Raw genomic sequence first — 20,152 nt, 5'->3', positions numbered from 1 at the left:
TATATAGAGTAATAATGTAAACGACCAGTAAAAGTAGTTGGATAAATTAGTACTTGTTTATCCTAAACCAAAAATTCCCCAAGCCCCTCTGCAGCACCCACACTGCACCAAGCTTTCCTTCACCCCTGCATGATTATAATCACCTTCTTCATTGAAATCTAGTAGCTGATCCCATCCACAACTGGGCATTAAGTACTTTTTATAAGGCATTGTTGCAAAGGACAATAACCCACCTGACTGACACCTTTATTACATTATCCAACCAGGGTTTGTATGGGCATTTGTGTCCGCAGGATGTGATATTCCATGTTTTTTCCTTAGACCTTGCCATCAGTGCATGCTTTGTGATTAAATACACATGAAATACAAGAACCTAATTTACCTATGTTCCTGTAAGAAATCATAAACCCATAAGACATGCTTTGGTGGTAAGACCTAAGAGGAAAGATTCACATGTGTAGAACATGAACATGCAAAACTCAAGACTCAAGCAAAATCTAGAAAGATCATTTCCAAGGCCGCAGATAACAAGCAAATCAATGTTTGTGATCAGCAAAGTAATTGTTGAGCAATTTGTCTTATCTACAACATTGATCTAGGTTTAGATCGTTTTTTATTCTTTAGGCTAAAGCTGCATACACACGTGCAATAATTGTCCTTAGGAAGGATCTTTCACAATCCTTTCCAGCGACTAAGGACTTCACCATGCATGAACGAGTGCATACAGCAACGTTCTGCTCTATGAAGAGGGGAGGGGGGAGAATGACGGAGCGGCACCCTGCTGCGTGCTCCCTCCTCACTTGAATTAGGATCGTTCGTCGTCCATCGTCCCTGGATCCGCCAGGACGGACGTTCGGACGATGGACGACGGGGCTGTACACACGCCAGATTCTAGTCCGATATCAGCCCTGAGCCGATTATCAGGTGAGAACCATTGGACGTGTGTACGTAGCTTTAGTCTACACAGCACGTCCCTCAAGGAAATGCCCCGGTGTAGATTAGCCCATTGGAATGCATGGGAATTTCAAACATGGGCTTTTAGGGGATCAGGTTAAACGCTGGGGAAAATGTCCGCATAGACTAAGCCTTAAAGAGTCATGGAGGGTTCAGACAAAACAGCAAACACAGAATAACTACATTTTGAATGTAGTGTTAGATAAATTATGTAGGTCCTCTGTGCTGAGCCCATCCAGACTGAGCTTCTACATTATTAGATGTAACAATCAGTTATTTTATTATATTGTATGTATTTAATTGAGGCATCTTCTATTTAAGTTGCATATCTGCTGGAATTCAACTAAATTCACCTTTATTCCCTACAATTTATAGCTCCAGAAAGAAAGTCTGATAGTAAAATGAAGGGGTGGGACATCTTGATTCACCAAAGCTGTTATATGATTAACAGAGTATAAGTAGCAGTTCAGATTGCATAGAGACTGCAAGGTACAAGATCCCGACACAGTAGCAGAATACAACAGAAGCACAACTATAAAAACTTGTATAAAAGCTGATGACAAGAGTGCAGAAGTCTGCAGAGAAGGTACTGTACAACTCTACAAATGTATTTTTATAACCTTTTTTAATGTCTGTTATAGTGCTGGGGTAGAAAACTTAAAACAAAAAAAATATATATTTTTTGAGGAACTGTAGGTATTATTTTAAAATTAAATTAATTTGCATGAAAAACAAATGCATGTTCCTAGCTTCACATTTGTGAGGCACTGCAAATGTTATAATTATATATATAATATATATAATATACCAATTTGTCCTAAAAATAATATTATATGATGTTACTCTATAGGGAGAATTAGCTAATTTAAAGAACCCCCCCCCCCCAAAGCAGAGTCCCCAGTTGGGACATGTGCAGGACTGGGGGTTACTTCACTGAGTTGCAGAGGCACTTTAAAGTATATCCAAAAAGGGGCCGAATTTCTTTTGGATGAAGATTGATAAAGCACAAATCAAAAATTAAAAGTGTAAAAATTGGTTCTAGTACCAAAACTTTTTATTTCTAAATTTTAGAGTGTGGAAGTATTAAAGGGGAAATCTTTCAAAGGGGGCTTTTTTTGTGAAAACCAAAGGGGGATTACCGTGACTTTGGACCGATTTCCCCTCCTTTCCTTTTGTATGGAAATGTGGTACCAGTTTTATTCTCCCAATGGATTACACGTGAACCACATCCTTTGGCAATTTACAGAAAGCAGCTGGAAAAGCCAAAACCAGCTCCCAACCAATGAACATGAACCTGCCAACCACCAGCCAATGGAGCACTGTCTGCTCTGCGCCCTAACAATGTGCTCCCAACTAGTAAACACAAAAGGCAAATATCAATGTTCAATGAAATTTAAAGAATGTTTGCCAAACCTAGAACACACCAAACCTGGGCATGTTGGCCTAGCTCTTCTATTATGTCTCCAGGACAAAACTTGATGGGACATTTTCTTAAGGGGATACACATAGCAAAAATTTCTCAAGAGCTGTAAAACTATCTACTTACAAAATAAAAATAAAACATTTAATTTTTGGTTTTAGATAAACAAAATAAAACCATGATTGCAAAGTGTATATTATGATGTTCATTAATTTATATTACACAACTGCAAAACTCAACTTTTGAAAGCTATAATCTAAGTAAAGTTATTGACTATAGGATCACAAATTATTGTCTCAGATGACAACATTCTAGTGTATTGTCTATAGCTTAAGGCTTGTTTGGCTTTGTAAATTGTATTAGATACATCAGTAGTGACTATATTGTACAAGACTCAACAGACACAGTGACAGTGTCTTCATAAACTTAAGTAAGTGACTTTAGTCAGATTTCATGCCATTATCACCGGTTTTTAGTAATCCATTCAGAGTGAAATATGTGGGGCTGCTTCTAGATACATCTATATATATATATATATTTATATATATATATATATATATATATATATATATATATATATATATATGTAAGCAAGCAGTTTTCCTTTAAAATGGAGATCATATTCTGCACCAGGTACTTTCAGTTGTGTTTTAGTACTTATTGTCTGGTGTATCTATGGTCTGATGTTAAGCTGGGAGAAAATTTTGGTCTATGGTGACAAATAAATAAAAAAATAAATAAAATAAATTTCAAAAAAATAAATAAAAAAACATAAATAAATAAAAAAAGCACACAAATAAAGATGCCTAAACAGGCCGGACAGGCAATGCAATTACTTGATGCGTGTCCACAGTTCAGTTGCTACTTGTAGCGTCTTATCTGTGGCTGCCTATAGAAAATGAATGGGGGCAGCAACGAGATCTTTGGTACCCCCCTCTGACGCTGTCTATAAAATGTTGAAATTCTGGTTCATTAAAAATCAGTGCAGTGGTTGGAAAAGCTAAGTGGCTTGGAAATGTGCTCACTGCTTGTAGCTGCTCTGGAAAGTCTGTAAAAAAAGTAAAGGAGATAAAACAAAATCAGCCTTGTAGGAGTGTATATAACACAATAGGGAACGGATGTAACATTTTACTATCAATCTCATTTTATTAGGAGAGGTTCCTCATTACTGGCACACAGCTAATACTGTACGTTTTGTAATAGCAAAATGAATGGAATTACTTATAATAGAAAGGATTGATGACCATTTGAGAACATACAGCCTGCGGACACAAAGCAGCATGGGTTTACTGATGCAGGTCATGTCACACTAACCTGTTTTGTTTTGTTTTGTAACCTGAATTATTTAATTATATTGCGAATTGTTTGGACCTGGGTGGTGTTGTGCACACAGCTTATCTAAATTACAGCAGCAGCATGTAGTTCCACATAATGTTCTAAAAAAGTTGCACAAGCTTTGACCTAACCCTTTGGTGGTTCAGTGGAATTGCAGTTGGCTAAAGGATAGATATGAGTGTGCTTGTAAATTGGGTTCATTCAGAAGAAAGACTAGTCACCAGTGGAGTACTTCCAGGCAAAGTTATGAAACCTATTCTATTGATTTTTTTAGTAAATGATTAAACAAAAGGTTTGAACAAATGGGTTGGTATTCCTGGAGTTGTTTGTACTCTGGAACATGCTTTGGCATTACTGGAAGTTAAAGAGGTGGACTCTGAGGAGTTGATTTATTAAAGAAATGTATGCTGCTCACCTACAAAGGTGAATTATCACCTAAAAAATACCCAATCATATGAAAAGAAATTGAAAAAAAAAGTTAATTTACTATTTTAGGTGAAATATTCTTTGCAAGCAGATAGTTCACTCTGCTATATGAAAATCCTATATTCCTTTATTAAATCAACCCCTGTCGTTTCTAAATGCAAAATAAAACATTTAGGTAAAACAATCTCTATTGAAATTAAACTAGTGGTCAACAAAATTTTAGAGGAAAATCAATTGGTGTTGCTAATTTCTGATGATTTAAAAATGAGCAAACGGTGTGGCCAGGCAGTGAAAATTAATAGAATTATGGGGTGCTTGACTAAATGCAATATCAGTAGGGAGGAAGAGGCTGTGATTTCACTATATAGATTTTTGGTTATGAGCCGGTTACCAGTAAGTGAATCAAAAAGAAAAAAGGGAGCAGACCAAAGGATTTGTCATTTTCTGTAGACACTCTTGTTATGTTATAATATATGTTTCTATATTTCTAGGTTATCTGAACAAAGAGTTGAATGGCAGGACAAAGATGTTACAGCAGGTCTAACTTGTACGAGTAATTGATTATAGCTCAAAGTTTAATGTATTCCTTGTCAAAACTGAAGTGATAGCTTAAAGAAGGCAGATATATATTAAAAATAAACAGGAATACAGGGATTGACAGTTACATAAGTATGCAGCTAAGTGAATTGTTAATGGAAAGCAAGGAATACTCCTCAGCATCACCCACATGAACACCAACAATCATTTACAATCCTAGGAATAGGTCTGTAGAAATGTTGTATAAGGTTTTCTATATTTGTGTGAGTAAAAGGTCAATGTCAACAGGCAGGGCTTTCCTGCATTTGGAAAGCAAAATTCCATTGGCCCTAACTGAACTGTGCATGTGATAATTTAGAGACTTTATTTGCCCTGAAAAGAAAAAGAGTAGTTCTCCGAACTGAGCTAATAATCCAGATGTGTTTCCAAATCCAAATGTGTTTAATTTTAAAAGAAAACCAATAAACACAAGTCCTAAATGTTACATAAATATCTGTTATTCCTGTCAGTTTCTGCTCGGCTCTTCTGATGAATCTAAGAATTTTGTGGGAAGGTGAAGTCCCAGTGTTTTCATGTATTAATCTACAATAAACTGCAGGTGAGGGGGGGCTATTTATAAATACACACCAGAAATTTGCTGTAAATGTGACTTCCCCTTTTTGATGTATGTGTCATATATACCATTTTTATTGTGTCTATAGTTACAATTTAATGGGGATGTTGTTTGTTGAAGCCTGTGTACAAATATATTTGCCCAAAGGAAAACAATTTTATTCTTGATTCTAATAGAAGGTCATGGCATCACAATCCAACCATACCAAAAAATGATCCAAAACCTTTATATAAATGGTCATATTAAAGCTAAAGTTATGCGAATGTAAACTGGTCAAGTGAAGACATTAAAGCTCATATTATCAAAATTGTAATACAGAATTGTAAACAGAGGCAAATACATGACCAGGGTAAATCACCCGCCCTTATCCCTTTCTTACCTGTCCGTCGCAGCTTCCCAGCACCTCCCTTCAACCCCAACCTCAAACAAACACAAATGCAGCTGGAGGTAAATGGCTGTAGCAGCCGTTTATTATAAAACAGTCTATATATATATAAAATTGTATGTATGTATGTTCTACCATCACTCGAAAACAGACATTTCAGAGACATTTCAACCAAACTTGCCATACATATGACTGAGACTCATTTTAGTGCACCAGTCATCTTTGTACAGCACTGTGCTATATGTCAGAGCTATATGTGGATGTATGTATGTATGTGTGTATGTCATCACTAGGAAACATCACATGGAGACATTTAAACCAAAATTGCTAGACATATGACTCAGAGTCATGTGAGTGCACTACTGATGTTTATGCAGCGCTGTGGTATATGTCAGAGGTATATTTGGTGATCATTAGGAAACGCATGGAGACATTTAAACCAAAATTGCTAGACATATGACTCAGAGTCATGTGAGTGCACTACTGATGTTTATGCAGCGCTGTGGTATATGTCAGAGGTATATTTGGTGATCATTAGGAAACGCATGGAGACATTTAAACCAAACTTGCTCGACGTATGACACCGCTGATCTTTGTACAGCGCTGTGGTAAATGTCAGAGGTATATAAATGTATAATATTAGTGTGTGACTGTTGGGGGACATTAGAGTGTCAGCTCCTCTGTACAGAGACTGATGGGTTTAGCTCAGTGTTTCATTGTACAGCACTATGATATATGTCAGAACTATATAAATCTATATATTTAAAATTGGATGTATGTGTGTGTGTGTATGTTCCACCATCACTCGAAAACACACGGAGACTTTCCAACCAAATTTGCTATACATATGACTGGGACTCATGTGAGTGCACCAGTCATCTTTGTACAGCGCTGTGCTATATGTCAGAGCTATATTTGGATGTATGTGTGCAAGTGTATGTCATCACTAGGAAACGCATGGAGACATTTCAACCAAACTTGCTATGTTTCACCATCACTTGGGAACTAATTGACACATTTAAACCAAACTTGCTAAGCATATGACTCAGACTCATGTGAGTGCACCGCTGATCTTTGTACAGCGCTGTGGTATATGTCAGAGGTATTTGCATGTATGTATGTATGTATGTATTGCTTGGTGAAAGTGTACCTTTTGCCTATATTTTTACATACTTTTTTTTGGACTTCTTCACAAATTTCTGTTCTGTAATAATGCCTTTGAAAAAACGTAAGGCAATTGGCCCAGTGCAATGAAAGACAAAAAAATGAAACAACACTGTAGACAAGAAAATCACTATAGCTTTATTTGATTCCTTTTCCTGTATAATATAAAATTGCAATAAATAAATAAATACCCGGGCAACGCCAGGTTATCAGCTAGTAGCCTATAAACATCAATATACAGCTAAAACTAACTATTTAAAAAGAATAGAAAGTTATAAATATTTATGAAAATTTAGTGTTTTGGGGATCTTAGAAAACTACAATTTAGGTTATGTATATAATATGTTATGTAACATCTTAAAATTCAAATTAAAAAAAAATATATAAATTGTCCTTACATAATTCTTCTGAACAACACGATTGACCATGTAAACATAACTGTTTAGGTTATTTAGAACATAATTACATTATAATAATTGGATATGCATATCCCATAACCTGTAATAGTAATTTATCATTGAAACATTTGTGTAACCTTTAATCCCTATTGTGATCTGTTTCATACGGAGGCAGACCTGTATTAGAATGTCTAATCGTTAAATAAGCAATTGTCTAATCTTTAAACACGAGTCAAAGAAAACAGAAAATACTGTATGTGGCAGGGAGATGTAATTTTAGGGTGCATTGTGCCAGGGGTATAGGGTTCTTCATAGGTCAGCATAGAAAAGATACTTGTAAACCTGCTAAAGAAATCCCCAAGAAAGCCCATAAAATCAAGCTTAAAGCTTCATATTTTTTTTTATTAACATTTAAATCAATTCAATTTCACCAAATTTGCTAGGGGGCAGTGGTCAGGGGGATCTGTTGAAATATATCCCAAGTTATATTACAGGTAAAGTAAAATTGGGAAGACAATTTTAAAATTGTAATTTTAGTTGATTACAAAGCCCTTGAACATACTATTGTCATCAACATTGCTGTAGGGGTCTGGAGGGCCTAGAAGAACATGTACCAAGTGGTAAAGTGTACCAAAAAAAAAATCTTTTGTAAAGCAGCCTTTTGATCTTTTTAACCCCTGAACATGATATTGCCACCAAATTTGTTTAGGGAAGTGGAATTCATGGAGACCTGTGGGACCATGTCCTAAGTAAAAGTCCTAAGTGTCGTCCCCTTTTTCAAAAGTATGTTCTTCTGACTATATTTTTTATCTTTTTATTATCTTTTAAAATTTTCCAGCTTTGTTATTTACATCTTTATAAATATGGTACACTGATTATTTTTTATATATTTACCTACCCATTGGATAAGCTCCAGAATTCTGTAACAATATTCCGTGGGAAGGAAAAGCATGAGATTGCTAACAGTCTAATAAAGAAAACCACAAAATACTTCTATTCACTCTCAATCCTTTCATGTGTATCTGGTTTCTGTTTGAAAACCATCCTGCATTTAATACATTTTATAGTTAAGATTAAAGTTCACATACAATACCCTGGCTTGGTTTCATGAACAGACATACTGAGTGTTCGTCATGTAAAATACCAACAAAGATGAATATAACAATATTGTTTGGCTATGTATGAGCTGGGTTTTGGTTTGATTATAGCTAATTTAAAGTGTCACCCAATAATTACACTGTTCAACAAACATTTTCCTGCCAAACAGAGTAGAGTCTTTTTAGGTTAGGTTTCATACACAGATTCCAAATAGTATTAGTTTTGCTAGATTAGCTCTAGTTTCTGACATAATGACCTCAATAATAACCTCATAGAAAACCAATGAAACATGAAAATTAAGCAAAATAAACTACATATGCCTATGTATACAAAATTACATTTTTGAAATACTTATTATATTAGTTATTCAGTATATTTACAGAACTAAATCACAAAGAAGTCATTGAAAAACTCTGTATGATTTCCTTTTATGCTGATGATCAGGACAATCACGTTAAAGCCTCCAGCAGTAGTCTGCCATCATGTGTCTATCCCATCTGCCCTGATACCTTTCTTCCATCACCTTTACATCTTAATGGAACCTCTCCCCTTGTTCCTCACTGAAATCGCCAAGGTTTTCTGAAAATTTTTGCAAATGGCTATGTACCATTGGCTCGTTAATGATGTTCGCTGCACCTTTTTTCATGTTTTCCCTTGGAGGCCATGTCACTTTTTTCCAGTGATCCTGCTTTGCTCTACTATCCCACAAGCAGATGAAACATGGGTACTTTGTGTATCCACTTTGCTGTCCAAGTCCAATTTTAAATTCCAGTCTCAGACAGTTCTTTTCTTTTGGACTGGATGCTAAAAGTTCAGATGCTTGTTTTGACAGACTTAGGTCACGTATTAAATCATTGAGCTCTTCTTGGTAGAACTGCTGGTTTAATGAAACACTTCCTTCATATTCACTTTCACTGCTAACTCCTGGATTACACTCCAAACCCTGTATATCCTCCATGTCAGATACAGGAATATCAGGGAGTGTACTGAACACTGGTATGGGAACATCAGCACCATGCGGCACAGGTCATCTTGCTGATTCTAAATCAGGGCACTCCCACTTGTTTTTCCTGTAACGATTGAAACCTTTTACATTCACAGCACAAAAATAACAATCATTATGATGATTTTTGGGCTCTCGCCATACCATAGGTGCACCAAATTTCAAACCTTTCAGTTTTTTGTTTTTTCCACTGACGTAGACACTCTACACAAGTTTTGCATACCATATGGGGAGCCCAATACTTATCTTGGTCCGCCAGTTTAATACCAAAATATACAAGATATGCTTGTTTCACAAATTCTGTAATGTTTCTTCTCTGTTTTTGAGAGAATATTCAGCAGAAATGTAGCAAAATACACTACAACTTCTTCTTGATGAACTCATATTTCTGTAAAAAAAAGAAAATGTATGAAAAAGAAGGCAAATGAAAGTTTCATGAAAATGATGCTACATTTAATATAAAAAATTCAAAACATCGGCGTAAATAAAGATTTATATTATTATGCTGTGTTAACATTTGTTGTTGATAAAATCGTCTATTCCGATTCCTGTATCACAAGAACTGGAGCCAATTCAATGAAACTGATGTCATTTCTGGATTCAGCAGACCTGAATTTTGAACTTTTTTTGTTGAGCTGTGTTTTCAGTTCTGAAATTTAATAATAAGTATAGTGACTTAAATGGAGATAATATTCGGTCATCCCATCATTGCTTTTCTGTTTCCCCAACCTAATTAGGGAATTAAATGACCAAATCTTAATGCATTCCTTCATTAGAAAAGCCAACACAGTTTGAGTTCCAAGTGCTCCTCATCAGGGCTTAGTAGTGTTGAAAAAAGCTTGCTCAAGATGGATACAATTGAAGGTGGTTTGATCTTCATATGCAGGCATTTGGACCAGTCATACTTATTACTCCCCCTGTTCCCTCCCAAAATATGTTGGCTTTTTATGATACAAAAAAATAGTTTTTTATACTTTTTGATCTGAACCGTTCCTTCCTTGCACACCTAGTCCTTACTCAAGTAAAAGTTGACCTTTTGAACTTGGTAGAGTTGAGAAAAAATTCCCTATACATTGATCAACATCTGATTGAAAAAAAAACACTGTTATAGGAGATCCAACACACCTTACATTGCGCCTGATTTAATAAAGCTCTCTCGAGAAAATAGACTATCATAAAGCTACGTACACACTTCCAATTTTTATCGTTGGTAAACGAACGACGAACGATCCTGCACGATATCTGCGAACGATCGTATGGCACCGATCCTGTACATACAGATAACGACACGATCGTTCAAAGATATTGTACACACGATAGATGCGATTGTTTGAACGATACAGGAAGTGACGTGCACCACAGGAAGTGAGCGAACGTTCGTTCACCGCGCATGCTCAGACCATGGACGATCACTGAACAACCGTACACACGATAGATGGTCAACGATCGTCGTCCAATCCGATCCGCCGGTCCGGTCGTTCATTTCCAACGACTATCCTCGTTCGTCGGCGTTGTTGGTTACTTTTTTTACGAACGATTTTTGGCCAATCGGTCGTTCGTCGTTCATTTCCAATGATAAAAATTGGAAGTGTGTACGCAGCTTAAGTGAACCAGGGTGATCTAGCAAACCTGGAAAGGATCTGATCCTGATTGAAACTTTGCCAAATAATAGCAATTGATGTTTAAAAAATCTATTCCAGGTTTGTTGGATCACCCAGGTTCTGCCATGATACTACATTTTCTCCAGTCTTGGAAAGCTTTAATAAATCAGACCCATTATTTCTAGACACCATATTATATTATGTCCAAGCTGTTACATTTTATTTCCAATATGCTAATCAAAAACAAAAATGTGTCAATGTCACTCTTCATTATAGATTAAGAATAATATATATGCTTTTTGTGAAATATCAAACAGCACTTTATTACTTTATTTTTTACCCTCTCCCTAAATTATTGTAAGGAAATGTATAGTGAATAAGTATACATTCACTTTATTTAGGTATTATTACAAATGTATATCTTTTCTTTATGAAAGAGTAATATGAAAAATTATACATTCATAGCTTGTATTCTTTTAGTAAGTAAACCACCCATAACTTCATCTACAGCTTGCTTTAAGAAAATTGTTTAGAGGCTGTAATGATTCTGTTTTTATCCACAGATGGCAGTGGATGATTTATGTTAGTGGATCCTTCAAATGTTTAAATCACACAAAGAGAGCTGCAACGCCAGTTATGTTTTTGCTAACCCAATGTTCTCAGGGTAACCTTTGTCAAGTATCAGAACTTTCTTTGTAAAACAAAGACTGTATTATACTGAAGATATGAATTACCACATCCCCAATACTTACATCACAAAAATACTATTTAAAATATTGATTTTAATCACCATAATATTTATTTCATAGGTAAAAATTTAAATTGAAAAGATTCGAGGTATGTACATTTTCATTCTGCATTTTACATCAATATTTGTTTTTTGTACAAAGGTTACAATTGTATATATTGTGTATATTGTTATCTTTTACTAAACCTGAAAAGCTAAAAAACAAAACAACTAAGATAAAGTTGATGGAAAACTACTATAGCTTATCTATAATAAGAGAGCCATTAAAAAACTCCCTTGTGCTTGCCTTAACTTTTTACCTAATGAACTGAACTTGTATAGCATAAAGTCCACTAACTGTGGAATTAAACTCTTCGTAATAATGACTAATCATGTATTGGTTTATGTAGCTGAATTTGCAGACTATCCTTGCTCTTTGCTCTGCTGTAATCAATTAGGCCTCATGTGCTTTGCTCCACCTGTTTAAATAGTTACAAATCTATGTTGATATCTCTTTCCCTTTTCACTAGAGGAAATACAAGAAATGCAAAAGTCTTGCTATACCCAAAACTTCTTATCAGTTTTGAATAAAATGGGGAAGGTCAAAATTGCTGTCAGGTTTCACTTTTTGTCACTAGTCCAATAAAAAGATTTTTCTTCACTTCCAGTTCTTGCAACATCTGTATATCAGACAGGAAGGGAGGGAAAATCTGCAACGGGGAACAAACAACTAAAAAGCTGACAGAGCACCCCCACGCTTTATAAAGCAAACAAAATACATTATCAATTCTGTCTATGCTGCTGATAGTTTTCTTTACTTTCTGTCCTGGCATGAAACCTTTTTACCAGATAGTAAGTTAAGTTCTCTCGAACTGAGCACCTGACTGCAATAAAAACTTACATGAGTTCTAATCCTTCCCCACTGCATCAAAACTAAAAAAATGTTTTGAGTATAGACACTTTTTGTAGTAGCTGAACCCAGTAATTTAGCTTATAAACTTTTATGCAATCCATTAGAGAATGACTTTTGCTTGTTACGGGTATAGGTTTAGATCCAAATCTAAAAATTTTTATATTTATTATACTGGCATTCGTGGCTTTCAATAAATAAAATTCCAGGGAAATAAGTTGTATGAGTTATATATTTTTTAGTACAGCTGATCAGCATTTAACTGGGATGGCATTTCTGCAATTCTTTGTAGAAATTGGGTCAATCCTTCAATATTACCTGCGATCTTCCAATATAAAGGAAAATGTCTTTGAGCAATAATAAGAACATTTGATACCCATACAGAATCTAAGTGACAAAAATTAGGAATTTGTACATTTACTAGAGAGATGTGCTTGCACAGAATTGAAGTTAATTGCTCTTTTTGATCATGGAACTCTGACCAAATAAAAGAGCTATCTATGTTTTTAACCTTTGCAGCCACAGGATTAGAATGCTGCATGTCAGTATTATCTAATCTCCATGCCAGTCAATCTCCAATTTGTGTCATAGGTATTGCTTATTTAGATATTATTCTGTTCACATCTATTTACAGATAAAAATGTCATTTGATCATTTTGAATACAAAGGAGTCAGATTTGGCGTAACAGTTCACACAGAAGAGAGTCTTAATTACGCAGAAAATGAATTTGAAGTCTTGGATGATGATGTCTTCAATGTCACCTACCCCAAATCAGGTAAATTAAAGCAAACCTACTAGTTACTTTATAAATGTACAGGAAAACATTCCTGATCTTCCAGTATACCACAAGAGTATATTGGGAAAACTCCATAATAAAATGTGTCCATGAACTCCAGTCAGTTTACTGTACCCAGACTCTCATAGTCTGCTGGAAAAAAGAAGCATAGGAGAATTAGTTTATTCTGCTGCAGGTAGAAAAAAGCAGCTCCGTTGTCACCTTTTTCCTCCTGATAAATATGTATAGTAATGTATGTTTGGATTTTTGCAGGTACAAACTGGATGATTGAGATTTTAAATTTAATCAAGTATGAAGGGGATACCACAGTAAATCAGTGCGTACCAATCTATGAAAGATCACCGTGGTATGAGACTCTTGGATTTAGAGAACTACAACAAAAACTTACTCAGCCAAGAATAATATCCTCCCACCTACCCCAACAGTTGTTTGCAAAATCTTTTTTTAAATCTAAGGCAAAGGTAGGTGTGAGGCAACCTAACTCATAACTGTATGTAATTGCTCGGATATGTTAAATATTGATATAAGAACTGTAGAAAAGTTAAAGTTAATCTTAACAAATCTTCAAAAAGCACTCGTATGCAAACTATGGGCATTTTTACTTACCAAGCAACTGGCAGCACTTACTTATTTTCACCCTGTTGCGCACTTAACCCAGGGACACATCCACTTGTTAATACTGAATAATATCCAGTTTTGTTATCTTGATATCGTTCAAGCCTTGGATACACCTCCAGACTAACTGATACCTGAGTATGACTTGTGCTTGCATTTAACTGAAGCCTGCCTTTTGCGCAGTCCTTCCCTCGCCGGCATCCTATGTTGAAAAACATTATATTTTCTTCAAGGTTGCCTTTTTGGTATTTTAAAGATAGGTGGTATGCTTTCAAAGATTACATATTCAAGACCTAGGGGGCAGATTGGAGAACACTTCAGCTACTGAGATATACACTGTAGAGATAATATATAATATATATGTTAAATACATAACATCATGACAGTTTTCCATGTTTGCCTTAAAGCCAGTTTTGCTGTACAGGTATATCAAACTCATCTTTGACATACACAAATATCCTGAATTCTTTTGGTTCTTTTCAGATTATTTATACAATGCGGAATCCTAAAGATGTAATCGTGTCTTTGTTTCACTTCACCAAGATTCTTTACATTTACAAAGACGCTGAGAATTTTGAAGAATTCCTTAATGACTTTATAAATGGGAATGGTGAGTTTTTACATAAAATTTCTATGAATGTTTTTGTGTTTGTCCATTCTAAGTAAAGGACAAAAAGACAGGTAGAGAAAAACATAGAACGCCATTTAGTTCTCTAACCTATTACCTAATATGTGTGATTGTGTTTCAGTTAAACTAGTATTAAATAGGGGATGATTGGGCAATACCAAATTTCACCTAATCCAAGCTTGTTCTTTATAGTGAAGTGTTAGGTCTGTAATGGGAGATTGTGTGTGTTTAGACAGAAGGAGGGGTTACTTGGTATATTTACAGGAGTGAGAGAGCTTAAACTGAATGTCACCCGTTTTGCATGTTCACTGGTAGCCCATGGAGCACACAAAGTACAAGTTTATGGAAACCTGAGTCCTAGTCCTGTATTTCCTGTAAATCAAAAAGGCACGTAACACTATTAGTAACACATACTGTTTGTGTAAAAAAAGAGCACATGGCTTCTCGCTAGTAATCACTACTGCAGAAATAATAAGTATCCACTACTCTGAATTACGTTAAACTAAAACTATTTACACTGCATTTTGCAGAATATTATACTTCTATTTATAAGGTCCTTTTGAGCTATTTACAAGCAAGTAAGGTACTAGTGGGGAAATATCTATACTTTTTGCCTAATATGTTCTATTACTTTTTGTAGCTTTGTATGGGTCTTGGTTTGAACACATCAAAGGGTGGATGCAAATGAAGGATGACAGCAGATTCTTCTATATTACATATGAGGAGCTTTTAAAGGTATGAAAAGGCAAGGCAACAGAATACAATGTGTTTGCACTCATCTGATTATAATTTCTCTAAATAAAACTGATAAGCCAATATATACAAACAACAACATATGTACGGTGGCTCAGAGGTTAGCACTCTGGCCGTCGCAGCACGTCCAAGGTTCAAATCTTAACCAGTACATTATCTGCATGGAGTTTGCAGGTTCTCCCCAAGTTTGCTTGGGCTTCCTCCGGGTACTCCTTGTTCCTGCCAGTTTCAAAAACATGCAGTTAGGTTAATTGGCTTCCCCTTAAAGTTGAATTTAGACTTTGGTAATGACATGACTATGGTTGGGACATTAGATTGTGAGCCCCATTGAGGGACAGCTAGTGACTTCACTCTGAACTTTGTAAAGCTCTGCATAATATGTCAGCACTATATAAATCCTGTATAATAATTAATATGTACAGTATTACTTAAAGAGATGTTGCCACCAACTTTATGAAACTTCATGCAGGTAAAAACACAGAATCACTGTTCAGCTTATATTTAAAAATGAGCAGGTACATTGGAGCTGTACAGTCCTTCTGTTAACCTTTGCTGTAAAGAGCAAATATTTGCCGTGCCTTTCTTTTTAAACCATATTTCAGATTCAAAACACCAGCTGTAATCCCTTGATCCCTATCATTTAACATCTTTAACCCTCAAGAGAAGATCTCAAAGTTTGTAAGAGTTTCTGAAATACTGAAATGATGTTACACTGCAGAACACTGAAATGGTTAACAATAACTATATACATTGGACTAAATATTAGTATGGTGTTATTAAAGCTGATCCCATGGATAGAACTGCCCCCCCCCCCCCCCCTTTTAATAGATAATCACTGACATCAAAAAACTAAAGCCCAAAGCCTTTTTTTGTCATTCTCCATTCCCAAGTCTTCTCTCTTCAGGTTACAGGTCCAAGGTCCTTCTTTGGGTGTCTACATCAATGATATGGACACTTCCTATTAACTTTCCAGCTGTGGCGTCTTCTATGTATCCATAAGAGGAAACTGCAAAAGTAACACTAGAACAAGCAGACAGTAGGGCATCTCAGGATTTTTTTTTTTTTTTGCTAAATGTATGCTTTTAGAGAGATTTCCCTACACTTCTTGTCCCATAGATACATCAAGAGGTGAAAGGAAATTGACCCTAAGTGTGGGAAATTCTTTTTCAGACAGTCACAATTTAACTATGCAAAAAGTGATACAGCCCCCCTTATCACTAGTATGGACCCAAACTGGCTGATACATAAAGTACATAGTAGTAATAATCACGCAAGTCATCTACTATGTTACCATTTTAAGGATGTATAAAGCCTAAAAATCTCTATTTGCTACTTCTGGGTCTGTTATATTTAGAATATATATATATATATATATATTTATTAAAAAAAAACCATTTGCTCAATAAGTGAAAAACATGTGTTTCTCCTGTGCACTTTGAGGTGTTATCTCAAGCAGCATTATGGGCCTTACTGGCGTTCTGGCTGTATACTATTGGATTATATATATATGATTATATATATATATGATATATGATATAGGATTATATATATATGATTATATTATTCATGCTAATAGTAGAAACACCATTATTTTATGACCATTATTTTTAGGACCCCCGTGGAAGTGTGGTGAGACTCTGTAAGTTCCTAGGAAAGAAATTGGATGATGCTCAGATCGATTCAGTTGTAAAGCACTCATCTTTCAGCAGCATGAAGGAAAACAAGATGTCCAACTGGACTCAAATGCCATCTGAAGTACTGGATCACACCAAAGGCTCCTTTTTACGTAAAGGTATGTAGGTAGAAGTTGTAGTTCACTAGTTTGCTGTATAAAGTATCTTCTTAGTGAATGTATCCAACAGGGACACATACAGCAATAAAATACATGTTGGGTATGAACTTTAGATACACTTTATCTTTCTTGAGAAGAGGTGTTTAGAAGGAGAATTTGTTCACCTTGTATAAATACATATATATTTAATATAGTAAACTGGGTAAAAGTTGATCGCCATAGGATCATTGCAAATGACATGGGGGCATTTTTTGCATTTTGGAAATTCATAACTTACTCAAGGTTTTTACACAGTTAAGCTACGTACACACGTCAGATTTTAATCGCCCGATAATCGGCATCGGCCAATTATCGGGCGAAAATCTGCCGTGTGTACAGTCGTTGTCGTGTCGGTGTCGTCCATCGTCCGGACGACCGACCTGCCGGATCCACGGACGATGAACGACAGCCGATCCTAATGAAAGGGAAGGGGAGAGCGCGCAGCAGGGTGCCGCTCCGTCGCTCTCCCCCTCCTCTCTCCATAGAGCATTAACGGTGCTGTATATACAGCATCGTTCATGCATCGTGCACTCCCTTGTCGTTGGAAAGGATCGTGAAAGATCCTTTCCAACGACAAAAATTGGAAGTGTGTACGCAGCTTAAGAGCACTGAAAATATAGAACAGACATCCAGTTAGCTAATTCAGTAAATCAATTAAAAAATACCATGGATGGGTAAATAAACCACAAAATATATAACTGGATAATAATATATAAATAGGAAATAACACCACATATTGTTGATTCAGAAAATATCCAAGATTAAGAAACCCGAAATCCTAAGGTGCCCCCCCTCCCCCCACTCACCTCCCACTCACCTGAGATTGATAGGCACACATGTGCAGCCCACACACTGCAGAAATAACAGCTGCTGTCCATTGAGTCTAGGGTTATAATTGTGTTACATTCACATCTGACAATATGTTCAAATAAATAAAACCAAAAGTTGGGATAGTTGGATGTTAGCTGTGGATCTTTAGGAGAAAATGTACTGCATTCTACAAAAAGTAAAAGAATGAATTCAAAATAGAAAATGTAACATTGCTTGTGGAGCCTGTCAATAAAGATGTAATATAAAGACTTACATTAAAGTTTGTTGTGGCTAGGTTCCTAAAAACATGAGGAAGCTGTTGTGATGTGGTTAGGCCCTTGGGATGGCTGACCTCACCACTCATATATATATATATATATATATATATATATATATATAAATAAATAAAACAACCACTGCTGGTTCTTCAAGTACCTTCCCTTGAACCTGCCTGGCTTGGCCTGTTTACCTTACATTACTTCCATTATATTTCTTTAGTTCACAGGATTCAAACCCCTCCACCATAAAAATAGTGGCAAGGCAATTAAGGAGATTCCCCTAATTTGTATCAGTTTTTAACTGTTAACATCCAGTTAGCTGGATCAGTAAAATGTTTCAGGATATTGTTTGACAAGGCCTGGCACAATGCAGGAGTAATTCATTTTTTTTTTTGCAAAGTACCCTCTACACTATATGATTTATTGTCCCTGGTGCCTCTGAGCATATACAGGTAGTCCCTGAGTTAAGGACATTCGACATACAGGAAACTCCTGGATACGAACAGGGCTTCCCTGCTTGTTGGTGTGCAGGACGGAGGCTTGAAGAGGGGGGAGGGCAGTTTGCATGACTTGCAGAAGAAATCTTTTGCTAAACATAGCTGAGGTTGTGGGTGATCTTAAAAGCTGAGTCCATCTGTAACATCTTGTAATTATTTATTGACCAAGACAAACTCTGCAGTTGTTTCTTTTTTGCATATCAAAAGCACAGTGTCCTCCAGAAGTTAATGTATCTCTAGGCTCCATATATTTATAGCAAGTTTACATAATATTGCTGTGCTTCTTACAGGAATCTCTGGAGACTGGAAAAACCATTTCACAGTAGCCCAGAATGAGTATTTTGATAAAGTTTATCAGGAGAAGATGAAAGATCTCAACATGTCTTTTTTCTGGGAAAAGCAATGATTCAGATATTGACATACATACATATTTGTAATAACAATGCTATTAGACATATTTTATTTTAAATGTTATACCTCGCATAATTTGTTAATAAATATTTCTTCTGTCAATAAATCTAATTAGTCTGTTTCATTTCTGGGAGTCATAACACAATTTGCACCACAAGGAATATATAAAAGTTTTAATGTCCCACAAAAAATAATGGAAAAAAACCCCCAAAACATTAGACGTTTTTATCTCCGAGTTTATTGCCATTGAAGATGGATTGAACCCACTTATCCCTTTAAGAGAAACCTGTCCTTTAATATGTAGGTTTCCATTCCTGACCTCTTCTTAATATTCTAATTGCCAGGCTGTCTCTGGCTTCAATACTTTTTGAGTCACTGCACAATGTGCAACAAATGACATCAGAACATTCTGATTTACATGCATTCGCAGTAACTGAAAATATTGTAGCCACTTTTATATCTAATAAAGCAATTAAAATGACATTGGCAGTCTTTATATTTTATTTATTACTAACTACAATGACAAACGTAAACTAGGAAATTCTAGCGATTTATGAAACATATGTAAATTATTTTTTACTTCTTGTTATACTGTGCTTGTCTAAACTTCTACTTTTATTTTAAATTTTAAGATTTATAACTTTTCTGCAGTAAAATAACATAAGATATTTTGAGCAGTGGTCTTTTTCACATTTAGAATATTGAGTTGCTGATATATATATATTATATATATATGTGCACATTACCACACTGTATAAATGTTAGTAGCCCCTATATATAGATTGCTTCATGTAATGTACTGTAAATAACAGAATGCACATAAATCAAACGTTACAAATTTTCCAATGTCAGGCAGATATTACCAACAACATGCAGATAATAATGACACCGGCATGGCATACAGATAATACCACCTGAAGGCAGATATTAGCACCCACAAACATATATATGCGACATGGAG

The 20,152-nt window shown here is 35.6% G+C and overlaps 1 protein-coding gene across 3 annotated transcripts; it reads left to right on the top strand.

Moving 5' to 3' along the window:
* Positions 1-1,411: 1,411 nt before the first annotated feature.
* Positions 1,412-19,297, top strand: LOC140340202 (sulfotransferase 2B1-like). 3 transcript variants are annotated; one of them, XM_072425250.1, is made up of 9 exons: positions 1,481-1,540; positions 5,182-5,270; positions 11,744-11,771; positions 13,206-13,347; positions 13,621-13,829; positions 14,467-14,593; positions 15,252-15,346; positions 16,976-17,156; positions 19,071-19,297. In XM_072425250.1, exons 4-9 carry the CDS (start codon positions 13,212-13,214, stop codon positions 19,184-19,186), a joined length of 864 nt encoding a protein of 287 aa, XP_072281351.1. In that variant the 5' UTR covers positions 1,481-1,540; positions 5,182-5,270; positions 11,744-11,771; positions 13,206-13,211; the 3' UTR covers positions 19,187-19,297. The 3 variants fall into 3 exon arrangements, with proteins under 3 accessions (XP_072281350.1, XP_072281349.1, XP_072281351.1); XM_072425249.1 differs by lacking the exon at positions 5,182-5,270 and having other exon boundaries at positions 1,412-1,540; XM_072425248.1 differs by lacking the exons at positions 5,182-5,270; positions 11,744-11,771 and having other exon boundaries at positions 1,426-1,540.
* Positions 19,298-20,152: the final 855 nt, after the last annotated feature.

The sequence above is a fragment of the Pyxicephalus adspersus genome, chromosome 11 (assembly GCF_032062135.1).
Source record: "Pyxicephalus adspersus chromosome 11, UCB_Pads_2.0, whole genome shotgun sequence".
Lineage (NCBI taxonomy): Eukaryota > Metazoa > Chordata > Amphibia > Anura > Pyxicephalidae > Pyxicephalus > Pyxicephalus adspersus.
This window is presented reverse-complemented; position numbering and strand designations above follow the sequence as displayed.